Source organism: Haematobia irritans, chromosome 3 (genome assembly GCF_050003625.1).
Source record: "Haematobia irritans isolate KBUSLIRL chromosome 3, ASM5000362v1, whole genome shotgun sequence".
NCBI lineage: Eukaryota > Metazoa > Arthropoda > Insecta > Diptera > Muscidae > Haematobia > Haematobia irritans.
In genome coordinates this window covers 54,737,345-54,752,227 of record NC_134399.1, presented here as the reverse complement: position 1 = coordinate 54,752,227, position 14,883 = coordinate 54,737,345, and the positions used below count along the sequence as shown (strand labels likewise).

Here is a 14,883-nt window from a genome sequence, read left to right as displayed (position 1 = left end):
CACGACGATGCTGACGAAGTTTGACTGCGTGGTAATGGACGACGAAACCTACGTCAAAGCCGACTACAATCAGCTTCCGGGACAGGAGTTTTATACGGCAAAAAGAAGGGGAAAGGTAGCTGATATTTTCAAGCACATAAAACTGTCAAAGTTCGCAAAGAAATATCTGGTTTGGCAAGCCATATGTACCTGTGGCTTGAAAAGCAGCATTTTCATAGCTTCCGGGACTGTCAACCAAGAAATTTACGTGAAAGAGTGTTTGAATAAACGTCTGCTGCCTTGAACGGTTGTTCCGTACTGTTTTGGCCGGATTTGGCATCTTGCCATTACAGTAAAAAGGCCATGGAGTGGTACGCCGCCAACAACGTGCAGGTGGTTCCCAAGGACAAGAACCCCCCCAACACGCCAGAGCTCCGCCCAATTGAGAAATACTGGGCTATTGTCAAGCGGAACCTAAAGTAGACCAAAAAAACTGCTAAGGACGAGCAGCATTTCAAGGCAAACTGGCTTTATGCGGTGAAGAAAGTGGACAAGGTGGCTGTACAAAATCTGATGGCAGGTGTCAAGCGTGAGGCCCGGCAATTCGGATTTGGAAAAGCGAAAGCCTAACTGAATATTTTTCCTGAATTTTATACTAATTGAACTTGAAACAGAAATTTAATTTGATTTTTTAAATAAACGATTTCACTGATTTACACGCGTTTTCCCTTGACCAAATTTTGACCGTATCACCCTTTATATTAATATTCATTAACATTGTTATTTTTAATCATTATTGATCACATTTTTAGGTTTTGTTAACATTTTTTTCTGATTGTTTGGGTAATCAGAATTTGTTTTAGGTTGGGGGCGCAGCGAAATCGAAACAGTTTTTGGGGGGCGCAAAGCAAATTGGGTTGGGAAGCTCTGGTCTAGACGATCAAGAAGTCAAATCGGGCTATACCAAAGCATGAACTCATTCACACCATATTCGGCACAACTGTGTGGATAAAAACAACGGTTTATATGGTGGCTATATCAAAACCTGGACCTGGATATAGCACATGTTCGAATTTAAACTGCTTGCAAAGAAAAAACAAATATGTGCCAAAATTTAATTGTGATAATATCAAAACTGAAGTCTAATGTGTGATTACCACAGACAGACAGACGGATATGGTTATATCGTCTTACAATTTCTCCCTGATCAAAAATATACAAACATTATAACATATATAGTTAGAAATCAATATTTCGATGTGTTACGCACCCTTAATATCTACCTATATAAGCCTCGTTAGTACTTAGGTTATGTATATTGGAAGCCCTATATTTTAGGCTCACTTATGGTACGGTCACACTGGGCAAATATTTGACAGAAATCACAAAAAAAATCGTCGCCAGCAAACCATTTTAGCTCATATTGGATATATTAAATAACAATATTTTCCAAAAGTTGTATCCAAATATTTCGAAAGTGCTCCCGGAAAAAAGTTTCATATTCATTTTAGACAAATATTTGCCTAGTGTCACCAGACAATTCAGTCCATTGTGATACCACAGTGGTAAACTTCTCTCTTTTTGCAGGTTTTAAATAGATAATTCTATAAATAATTATGAACCGGTATGATCTGATCTAAGTTTACCACGGTAATTAGAGAAGCAACCACACCCTCATAAAAAATCGCTTCTGTAACATATACTCCCAAACATATTTTGCTTCAAGCATATACATTTTTGGGTATTGCCCAAACATTTATATGTTTGATCTCTTCCAATATATAATATGTTTGAAAGCATATTGGTCTAAACAATATATGTTTGGGTAGTCTAAGTTCCAAACATTTTGTATTTTTGCATCCAAATTCAATAATGTTGTCTTCCAAAAAACAATATGTTATTTTGTGAACATATAATATGTTTGGAAGCATTTTGCACCCAAAAATATTATATGCTTAAAAAAATTCTCCCAAACAATATTGTGCTCAAAATTTTATTTATTTATTTATATATTTACAATCATAATGAATTATGAAAATAAACAGGTAATATAGGTGCTAACAACATAGGTTTTCGACCTGAATGCTCAAAATTTTGTTTCTGCCTAATTGTATATTCCCCCACATCTTTCTCACTTCCACAACATTTTTTAGTTCTTAGCACCTTTTTCTGTAATACAAACATTGTAGAAGAAATTATTCAATTTTTTTTTATTTTAATTTTACCTTTTGCCGGACGGGGATTCGAACAGCGGTCCACACAGTTTGTAAGGATCAAAGAAGTAGCTGATCAATTGCCCAAGGAAAAATAAAATGTTAATTTTGTAATAACAAGCAACAACCACCAACTTAATTCAATATCGCTCCCTGTTAAATAGCGCTCGAAGCTACTAAACACATATATGTTTATAGGCTATTTCTAAATTAATATATGTTTGCATCCAAGCATATTATATTTACAAACATTTTATGTCCCAAACATAATATGTTCTAACATATTAACATATATGTCCCAAACATGTTATGCTAGTTTATGAACATTATATGCTTGCACTCAAAAATATTGTGTTTAAAAATTTGTGTTCCAAACATATAATGTTTATAGCCAAACATATGAAAAACAGTCTTTTTCATCCGTGCAGGCTTCCAAAGTTAAATCTTGGGAGGTCGATTTATATGGGGTTTACATATAATTATGGAGCGATATGAAGCAATTTTTGCATTGTTTTTGGAGGGCATATACTCGAACTCCATCAATAACGACTTCTTGTTCCAAGTTTCCAGCCGATAGCTTGTTTCGTTTGGAAGTTAACATGATTTCAACAGACGGACGAATATCGCTAGATCGACTCAGAATTCAACCACGACTCATAATATATATATATAATTTATGGGGTCTGAAATCAATATTTCGATGTGTTACAAACGGAATGACAAATTTTGAATACACGTCCCCCTCCCCCCATTAAAAGAAACACCCCTTAGGGAGATTGGTCGACCTACTTACCACATTAATGTAGCAGATTCATTATATTGAAATACATTGCATGCCTTCCTATTTTTCATTCTCACTCTCTCTGCTATCGTATATTCTTTTCTAAAATTTAAAATTAATGCTTTATTTTCTTCCTTTATTGTTTTCATTGACCAGATATACTAAGCAAAAAAGTTACGGCTGTAGCAGTGGCCTTACCACAAACCCAGACAACAGCATCATTAGGTGGAGCAACGGTGGCATTTGTTGAAAATTTCCAATTCGATGCTTTCGATACAACGCGAACAACATTTGCCTCGTCCTCGTTATCGTCGTCGTCTGCGTCATTGTCATCATTTGAAGAGGCCGGTGGTACACAAATGTCGTCTTTCCCAACATCTTTAGCCACTTCATTAGGGCCTTTCTCCTCTATGACATCATCGTCATCATCATCATCATCAGCAGCAGCAGCAGCATATCCAACGTTGGTATCAACAACTTCAACTGGATATCATAACTTCAAGACATCCAGAATTATGAGCAGCCTGAACAGTATTAGCAGTAGCATACATCCCATCAGTCCAACCTATGGGACACCTACAGCTCATGGACTGCATACTACATTTAGGGGCAGTACCGCGAGTAGCAGAGGCAGCACTAGATCCAAATTTATGGGTACACAACAGACCAGCACGGCCACATTGGGACTTGGCTCCACCAGCGCATTACCTTCATTCAAGAATTTCATGAAGAACACAAATACCCATAGTGGAGGAGGAGGAGTCAAACAGGAGTATCCACTTGATTTTACATTTTCCAAGAACCATTGGACAAATTCAGGTAAGCGGATGGTGGTGGTAACAAAGCATAGCCTCCCCTAGGTATAAGCCGTCCTTGCTACATGCAATCCATTTAAAACGCCATGCTTTGATGAAGTTTGCTCAAACTGCATCAACATTGTCCAGATGACTGCCATGCCAGTTGATTGAATGTCTTGGACGCTTTATTAAAGTGCACTTTGCATCTTGGAAAGTCCTTTCACAATTTTCTGTATGATGAGACTGACATTGATTAAATAAAAAACTAAGATTGAAGTAATTTTTCATAATCGTCAAAATTTGTTCTGGCATTAGCTTCGTTGTTCAGTTCAATGGGGAGCAAAATAGCGATTGCGTATTTAGCCTTATTCTAAGTTCAAGCTGCAAGTAATACATTGAGTCACCATCGTGGGACACAAGTCGTATATCTCGTAGTTCTTATAAAAATTAAAAATTCTGCTTTAGGGTTGAATATTGGATGAAATACTAGGCCACTTGGTTGCTTGAAAGAAAACAAACTCTTTGCAACTAAGTTGAGTGCATTTTAAATGACCTAAATTTTCCTCAGCATAAGAAATGATAACAGCTTTTATGCCTAAGGTTTTCTGTGTACATTTTCTTTAATCATGCATGGTAAAGTCTCAAACGCAATTATCAAGAGAATGGAAAGTTCGTTATCACATATTCAAAAATATCTTAATAATTGGAAAATCAAAATAAACGCTGACAAAACGCAAGCAATCATTTTCCCCTTTAATAAATCGCCAAAAAGGGTCCCCACCAAATCACTTAAGTTTTGTGGTGCTACTATCCCTTTACAGAAATCAATAAAATACTTGGGAATAACTTTAGATAAAAATCTAACTTTCAAGGAACATGTAGATGAATCATCTGAAAAAGCACTGAAATGTGGTCGTGCGCTGTTTCCTTTGCTAAACAAGAGATCACTGCTAAACACGAAAAATAAAATACTACTGTTCAAAATGTGCATTCGTCCAATAATGACATATGGTTGTCAAGTCTGGGGAACTAAATGTGCAAAAACATATTTGAAAAAACTTCAAATCATTCAAAATAAAAATCTTAAAATCATTCATAATTTAAATAGACGTTATCCAATACATAGACTTCACGAACACTATAAGGAGGACATGATACATAATGTTATCACAAATATTACACGAAACTTTGAAAATAGAAATAGAACATCATCGTATAGATTAATCAGAAATCTCCACGAAGAGATAAACTAACTAAACCCATATTCAAAGTTTAGAAATATATTATATTTTATATTTTATTATTTGAAAGGTTTTCCCCTATCTTTTTTCCTTAAACTGATATGAAATTATTACAATTGATATTTATTCGAAAGAAAATTTTCCTTTATATGTTGCAATACTTTTAGTAATATCTCATAATAAGGTAATATAATATAGAGAAAAATCTTGTAAATATTTTGAAGTGCCAAAATGATAGATGAAATTTTAAATAAAAATACAAAATAAAAAAATTTTCTACTCGAAGGATATTGCAAAATATCAGCTTCCATCGATAATATTTCACTTGCATATTTAAATTTGCTCAATAAATCAACGTTGTTGAAAATATAAAATTAACTTAACCTAATGTATGAATTTGTAGCCTGGAGTGCATAGAAATCACAAGAAACACTTTGGTGTGTAGGGGTGTTTTTCCCATTCGGGTGTGGTACACTTCCGTTTGTAACACTTCGAAATATTGGTCGCAGAAAGTACATATATTCTGATTCGTGGTGGAATTCCGTCCGTCCCTTTTGAAATCACTTTTACTTCCGAGAAAAAAAGCTATAGACTGGCCAGATTTGAATTCCAGGAGAGCAAATTTTAACCGATCCCGTTGAATTTTCGTACCTGATAAATGAATATGACGTCTCCCAACAATGCAAAAATTGGTCCACATAAATCTAATGCCAGATTTGTCCTCAAATGCCTCTTGGAGGAGCAAATTCCATTCAATTCGGCTGAAATTTGTTACGTGATGTTAGTATATGTTTTCAAATATCCATGCAAAAATTTATCGATATCGTCGATCCATATAAACCGACATCCAGTTTGATATCCCGAACCTTTTGGAAAAACAAATTTTACCGATACGGTTGAAATTTTGTACGAGACGTATGTACACGCAGAGAATTTATATGGACTTTTCCTAGAGTAAAATGTTATTTTTGGAAGGGTAACATGGTGCACTTTTGCCGCAAAAATTTTATTTTCTCGCCAAACATAAAATGAATGTCGGAATTATATACATAATGTTCCAGAAAATAACAAACATGGTCCATGTTAACCGTCCAAAAACACATTTTGCTCTAGGATGTGATCATATTCCTTCCCTGGGTGTATACGCCCTCTATCAACCATAAATAAATTGGTCCATAGCGGTCCATAATTATAAATAGTATAGCCGTATTTCATAGCTGTTTACACTGCAAAAAATATTGTCGTGAGCAGGGCTGTGGAGTCGAGTCAATTTTGTTCGACTGCGGCTCCGACTCCGACTCCAGCATTTCTTATTAACCTCGACTCCGACTCCGGAGTCGACTCCAGGTGGTGTACCTAAATCTCATTTTAACAGTATTCCAATTGTAATTTTAAGGTGTAGTGTTCCAAAAAAAGACCGATATAAGTATTCTACCTTGCCATATGTGTTTATATGTCCTAAAGAACCCTAATTTTAAATTTTGTTACGACTTGACGACAAATCTCAGCATTTTAGGAATGTAAAGAACTCTACATTTTAATGTCAGGTCAATAAATTAAAATACGACACAAGACTATACAGAAACCTCGTCAAAATATGGGTAGATAACAACAATCACCAGAATATGTACACTGAAAAAAAGCATGCCTGGTTTCAAAGATTTTGTCTTTACGTTAACAATTTTGGTATTGATTCCGAGCCAAAGAACCGGAGAATTCAAGTAAGGATACTTTCAAGACACAATTCTCTTGGTTCTCTTGGGTTTTGTTTACTTGACTCTAGGAAGCAAATATTAATTTTTCGTTTTTTCAGCTTTTTTTTTCATCATATGCTATCAAAGTCCTTTAAGGTTAACGACAACTTTATTTTCCAAATCCAGACTCGACTTCCAGTAGAAATTATGCTATGTTTCAAGTCAAAAACGCCTTTAAAATAAAGTGTTGGAAAACATGCGCTATATTTGAACGATTTTTTGCTTTGTAGTCAAGATGCAAAAAGACAACAAATTTAAAGATATTTTCATTAATTTTAAAGAATTCTTCTGAATTATTAAAGTCAAGTTGACCCTAACCCAAAAAAAATTTTTTCTTTCATGTTTGTTAAGTCAAATCACTTAATTATAAGGACAACACGACTTCATTCAAAAATTTATCGACTTTTGGACAAGGGACAAAACGTTATATAACAGAAATGCGCTAAGCAAATATTGAATAAAGAATTTCGAGTGGTTTGATGAAACAAACTTTCTTCTAAAAGACCGGCTCAAATGGCACGTTGGCAGAGGTTCAATTCAAAATTAACGCTTCCAAGGACATCAGGTGTATATGGAGATTTCTCAAGAAATTATCTCCATATAAAAATCTGGGCCGACGGAAAATTTCCGCATTTATTTATGGATCTCAAATAACTCTAAAATCAACATTTTTATAAATCTGATGAAAATTTTAGACTGGGAAAAACTTCTTAAAACAAATGGGAAGATGGATTTATATGTAGGTGCTTTATCACAAAATTGTCCGGTATGACCCATCTTCGAACTTGACATGCCTGCCAAAAATTTAGAACGTTAGGTTCTACTGCTATATATAACATTTTACCTTTATCAAGAGTACATATATGGTCAAAAATCGATATTTTAATATGTTAAAAATGGACAATACAATTGATCAATTCAGCCCATATTCTAGTAAAACCCACTTTTTATATCACCGTGAAATTTCACCCATATAATTTCACTTTGAATGGCCTGAAATCCATTACTTCGTTTTTTGTTTTTCGATAGGATAGGAAGTGTTTTGAAAAGTTTGTTTCGCCGGAGTCGGAGTCGAGCAAAATTTCTACGACTCCGGCTCGGACTCCGACTCCAGCAAAATCTTCAGACTCTGACTCCAAGACTCCGGCACCGACTCCACAGCCAAAGATTTCATGTCCTTAAAATACGAATGCAAATTTTGCTTAGCGTAGACGACGCATTTCTCTAATATAAAGTTTTTTCCAAAAGTCGATAAACTTTTCAATGAAGTCGTGTTGTCCTTATAATTAAGTGATTAGACTTAAAAATAGGTATCATAACATGAAAGAAAAATGTTTTGGGCTAAGGTCAACTTGACTTTAATAAAATTCTTTAAAATTAATGAAATTGTGTTTAAATTTGTTGTCTTTTTGCATCTTGACTACAAAGCAAAAAATCGTTCAAAAGTAGCACATTTTTTCAACACTTTATTTTAAAGAAGTTTTTTTGATTGAAAAATAGGATAATTTATACTGGAAGTCGTGTCTGAATTTGGAAAATAAAGTTATCGTTTACTTTTTTTTTAAAGAACTTTGATAGAAAATGAAGAAAAAAGGCTGAAAAATTAAAATTTGCTTCCTAGAGTTAAATAAACAAAACCCAAGAGAACTAAGAGAATTGTGTCTTAAAAGTATCCTTACTTGAATTCTCCGGAATCAAAACCAAAATTGTTAAAGTTATGACAAAATCTTTGGAACCGGGCATGTTTTTTTTTCAGTGTAATAACATGAATACTCTGTGAAATAGTACTTTGCTCAATTTAATTGTTTTAGTTAGGGTGGAGGGTACATAAAATTCAGCGCATTTTCAGCCGTAGATACTTGTTTTCTGTTTTTATTATTCAGCCAAATTTGAAGGAGTTTTCTTCTTTCAATCGATTAATATTTCAACTGGATGGGGGAGATTATGACAGCAAACCAAAGCTTAGAAAGTTACGAGCCAAGTGATTAAACCTCCTCGGGAAATTGTTTTTTATACCCTGCACTCAAAAAAAAGTTTACTTGGATCCAAAGATTTTGACCTTCCTTTAAGGATTTTGGTATTGATTCCGAGCCAAAGATGCGGTTTCTTTAAAATAAGGAAATTTTTTTGCGACTTATCTGGCTTTAAATCTAGGATCTATAAAATTAAAATTAGGATACAGATCTCATTTATTGAATTTTCATTCTATAACTTTAAACCAAAGATGCTAAATCCTCAAAATAAGTCTTAACTTATATTTGAAACGTTTTGATCTTAAATCTAAAGATTCAATATTTAAGTTAACTTAATGACGATTTCTTTAAATCAAAAATGTGTTTCTTTACTTTAAGGAAAATTTGCCTTATTTGAAATACATGCGACTTTAACGGAGGGATGCAAATTTACAAAATTTGTGTCCTAAATTTAATGTAACAATTTTTTGAAGCAGGGATTATAAACTTTATTTTAATTAAAATTTCATTGCTTTAAAGGAATTTGTCCTTAATAGTGAATAAATTGTGCATCCTAAAATTGAGGTTGCGTAATCTTTAATATTACGCAAATAAAGGGTGATTCTTTTGAGGTTAGGATTTTCATGCATTAGTATTTGACAGATCACGTGGGATTTCAGACATGGTGTCAAAGAGAAAGATGCTCAGTATGCTTTGACATTTCATCATGAATAGACTTACTAACGAGCAACGCTTGCAAATCATTGAATTTTATTACCAAAATCAGTGGCAGAAAATCCGCTTTTTTATCGACAAATTTTGTTCAGCGATGAGGCTCATTTCTGGTTGAATGGCTACGTAAATAAGCAAAATTGCCGCATTTGGAGTGAAGAGCAACCAGAAGCCGTTCAAGAACTGCCCATGCATCCCGAAAAATGCACTGTTTGGTGTGTTTTGTACGCTGGTGGAATCATTGGACCGTATTTTTTCAAAGATGCTGTTGGACGCAACGTTACGGTGAATGGCGATCGCTATCGTTCGATGCTAACAAACTTTTTGTTGCCAAAAATGGAAGAACTGAACTTGGTTGACATGTGGTTTCAACAAGATGGCGCTACATGCCACACAGCTCGCGATTCTATGGCCATTTTGAGGGAAAACTTCGGAGAACAATTCATCTCAAGAAATGAACCGGTAAGTTGGCCACCAAGATCATGCGATTTGACGCCTTTAGACTATTTTTTGTGGGGCTACGTCAAGTCTAAAGTCTACAGAAATAAGCCAGCAACTATTCCAGCTTTGGAAGACAACATTTCCGAAGAAATTTGGGCTATTCCGGCCGAAATGCTCGAAAAAGTTGCCCAAAATTGGACTTTCCGAATGGACCACCTAAGACGCAGCCGCGGTCAACATTTAAATGAAATTATCTTCAAAAAGTAAATGTCATGGACCAATCTAACGTTTCAAATAAAGAACCGATGAGATTTTGCAAATTTTATGCGTTTTTTTTTTTTAAAAGTTATCAAGCTCTTAACAAATCCCCTTTTATTTTTTTCAGTGTGCGCCATACGTCGGAACACATTTTGCTTGTAAAATTGGCACTGCAAGAATGAAAGCTTCACACAAAAAAATATCAATGAATTTTATTGTCAATATAATTACAATTATGTTTAAATTTGGGGTAACAACGTCATTTGTAAATACAATTACGATTTTGGTAATATTTTGTCACATTAGCATCCAATTTTGTTACACCAACAAAAGTTTTGTTCTACTTAAAAATTTTCTTTAACAACTTTAATTTATTGTAAGTTCAAAAAATATAATATTATTACTAATTTTCGTAAGGTACAATTGTGGTTCATTTTTGGGTTTAGTGAACTGCCTGAATTTATTCTGATAATTGGTTGATAGTTTTGCTGCAAGTAGTACATCCAACCATCTTGCAGTCTATAGGGCTTTGCCCCAATAAATTTGACAAACATTCTTTTCCTCTGTTGGTTAAGCTACACTTGTAGTTTAGTCAATGCATGGTTTTAAGCTGAAATCAAAAACAACAAGAAACCAACAATAACAAAACAAACCGAGAAAAATATTACTAATTATAATATTATTAGTACAATACTCCTTTACGTCCAATACAACCGATAAATCGTAAAGACACTTTTGCGATATTGCAGAAAAATGGTTTTCGATTTCAATATTTCCCATATTATTTTACTACATTGTGCTCCGCCCCAGGGCATTAGCAGATTTAAATTTGAAGTCCAAATAGTCGAAAAAATTTTGTGCAAAACGGTTCAGATTTAAATAAAAATTTGGCACCCATTTTCCACACTTTTGGATCGTTCCCATAGCTTTTAAACATTCAGAAATTGTTTCTTGTGCAACATTGCTGCCATTCGCTTTTGACTATCCATTCAATATGGTTTGCAATTCGGCGTCTTCAAACTATTTTGGTGATCTTCCACATTCTTCATTTCTCACATCAAAATCATTATTTTTGAACCGTTGAAACCATCTTTTGCATGCCTCGACAAGCATTCGATGCGACCCTGCAGCACTTTTCTTCAAATGAAAACAAAAAATTAAAGCTTTCCGCAAATCATCACTTTCTGGTACAAAATTCGATATTTTTAACACGATGAAAAAATATGATGTTGTCTATTCAATGACTTGATGTGTGCTAAATACACAAACAAACACAAACAAAAACAAGTAAGGAAAGTAGAAAGTCGGGCGGTGCCGACTATATCATACCCTCAACCACCCTTACAGAATTAGTAATCATAGCATTTGTGGGGTAACATATAGGTCTGGGAGATAAACCGCAGTTGCATATTTAAGAAAATTAAGGGGTACATGTTTATGGGTGCTTTGTCTCAATCTGACTATAGCTCATAGTCAATGTTGCCAGGGAAAATGTTCGGTTTACCCTACAAGGACAAAAAAGTTCCCTACTTTCCCATACATTTCCAAACAATTTTCCCTACAATATTTTTCGTTTAATTTAAAAAAATTTTACAAAACAAAAATGGTTCTAAGTACTTTATTATCTTAAAACATGAATATGCAATGTATATAACTTAGAATATACATTTGTATTACCACCACGGTTGCCACAGTTGGTAGAATTCTACCCAAATTAGAAATCTTTTTTGTTAAATCTCTATAAAAATAAAGTTTTGGAAAAAGTTTCTATAAACAAATTTTTGTGAGAAATTTTTCTATAGAAATAAAATTTTGACAATAAATTCTATAGAAATAAAATTTTGAGAAAAAATTCCACAGAGATAAAATTTTGAGAAAATTTTTTATAGAAATAATATTTTGAAAAAAATTTCTATAGAAATACAATTTTGACAAAATGTTCTATAGAAATAAAATGTTGACAAAATTCTCTACTGGAGTAAAGTTTACCACACATTGTTAAAGATCAAGCCTTGCCGGCTTCTAATTTCCTCCTCTAGAGCCACCAAAATGTAAAAATTATTACAAATTGTGTTGAGTGAAAATTTCCTACATTGTGGCCCTACGTCCCTAGAAGGCGCTAAATATTAGAAAAACCCTACATATAGGGAATTTCCTCTACTTCTAGCAACACTGGCTGTGTTGAGTTAGTATGCCACTAATATTGAGCCCATTATTAAACCAGTAAGGAAAGTCTAAAGTCGGGCGGGGCCGACTATATTATACCCTGCACCACTTTGTAGATCTAAATTTTCGATACCATATCACATCCGTCAAATGTGTTTGGGGCTATATATAAAGGTTTGTCCCAAATACATACATTTAAATATCACTCGTTCTGGAAGAATTTGATAGACTTCTACAAAATCTACACTCTTAGAAAAATATGTTTTTCATATGTTCCGATATAAACAAAATGTGTTTCGGGCACAATTTTAAAACACAATATATTTAAGTGCAAACAAGGTGTGTTCCTAAACTAACACTAAATGTTTGGGACATCTATGTTAATATGTTAGAATATATTATGTTTGGGGCATGAATGTTTCATAAAAATCATATGTGTGAATGCAAACATATATAAATTTACAAATTTCGACTAAACATACATATGTTGTGATATTTTATTCAAAGCGACAGAGAGAGTATAGAGAAAGAAATAGAGATGGAAACCGGGAGAGTTGACTGGAGAGTCCACGTGGCAAACAAATGTATGTTTCTGTTAAATAATGTTATGTTTGCATGGGCTCGTGGGCGCTGCAAACTATGCTATATAAGTGTAACTTATAACGATAATTATCTACTGGTGACTATAACAGCTACGTAGTCCAGTGGGTAGTTTGTTGGCTTACAAACTGTATAGTCCTCGGTTCGATTCTCCGTGCAGGCGAAAGGTAAAATTTAAAAAATGTATAAAAGTGAATAATTTCTTCAACATTATTTGTATTACAGAAAAAGGTGCCAAGAACTAAAATATTTCGCGGAAGTGAAAATTACGAGTATGTTAGAGAATGAGCACAATAGTCATTGGGAAAAATTCTTCCAAGCATATAATATTTTTGGGCTCAAAATGCTTCCAAACATATGATATGTTCACATAAAACAAACATATTAATGTTTCGGCAGTATCCAATAATATATGTGCTTCCTGCAAAATATGTTTGGAACATATGTTAAAGAAGCGATTTTTTTTGAGGGTGTATAGACTCAAAATTTAAGTCGGCTAATGCACTAGGGTGGAACACAATGTTAGTAAAAAACAAGTAAGGAAAGTCTAAAGTCGGGCGGGGCCGACTATATTATACCCTGCACCACTTTGTAGATCTAAATTTTCGTTACCATATCACATCCGTCAAATGTGTTGGGTGCTATATACAAGGATTTGTCCCAAATACATACATTTAAATATCATTCGATTTGGACAGAATTTGATAGACTTTTACAAAATCTATAGACTCAAAATTTAAGTTGGCTAATGCACTAGGGTGGAACACAATTTTAGTAAAAAAATATGGGAAACATTTAAATCTGAAGCAATTTTAAGGAAACTTCGCAAAAGTTTATTTATGATTTATCGCTTCGTATATATGTATTACAAGTTTAGGAAAATCAGAGTCAGTTTTACAACTTTTCGACTAAGCAGTGGCGATTTTACAAGGAAAATGTTGGTATTTTGACCATTTTTGTCGAAATCAGAAGAACATATATATGGGAGCTATATCTAAATCTGAACCGATTTCAACCAAATTTGGCAGACATAGCTACAATGCTAATTCTACTCCATGTGCAAAATTTCAACTAAATCGGAGCAAAACATTGGCCTCTGTGGTCATATGAGTGTAAATCGGGCGAAAGCTATATATGGGAGCTATATATAAATCTGAACCGATTTCAATCAAATTTGGCACGCATAGCTAGAATGCTAAATCTACTCCCTGTGCAAAATTTCAACCAAATTGGGCCAAAACTCGGGCTTCTGGGGCCATATAAGTCCATATCGAGCGAAAAATATATATGGAAGCTATATCTAAATCTGAACCGATTTCAATCAAATTTGGCACACATGACTATACTACCAATTGTACTCCTTGTGCAAAATTTCAAGCTAATCGGGATAAAACTCTGGCTTCTGGGTCCATATAAGTGCATATCGGGCGAAAGATATATATGGGAGCTATATCTAAATCTGAATCGACTTCAACCAAATTTGGCATACATAGCTACAATGCTAAATCTACTCCCTGTGCAAAATTTCAACCAAATTGGGTCAAAACTCTAGCTTTTAGGACCATATTAGTCCCTATCGGGCGAAAGATATATATGGGAGCTATATCTAAATCTGAACCGATTTCAATCAAATTTTGCACACTTGACTATACTACTAATTGTACTCCTAGTGCAAAATTTTAACCAAATTCGGCAAAAAATCTGGCTTCTGGGGCCATATAAGTCCATATCGGGCGAAATATATATATGGGAGCTATATCTAAATCTGAACCGATTTCAATCAAATTTTGCACACTTGACTACACGACTAAGTGTTATGTTAATACAATATTTCAAGCAAATCGGTATAAAACTCTGGCTGCTGGGTCCATATTAGTGCATATCGGGCGAAAGATATATATGGGAGCTATATCTAAATCTGAACCGATTTCAATAAAATTTGGCACACTTGACAATAGTACTAATTGTT

At 34.1% G+C, this 14,883-nt stretch overlaps 1 protein-coding gene across 1 annotated transcript in view; it reads left to right on the top strand.

Annotated features, from left to right (window-relative positions):
* LOC142230930 (uncharacterized) overlaps window positions 1-14,883 on the top strand; it is a 71,377-nt gene that overhangs the window by 7,464 nt on the left and 49,030 nt on the right. The window contains exon 2 of the mRNA XM_075301547.1: window positions 3,130-3,792. Within this exon, the coding sequence (XP_075157662.1) occupies window positions 3,130-3,792 (663 nt within the window). The remainder of the gene's footprint in view (window positions 1-3,129; window positions 3,793-14,883) is intronic.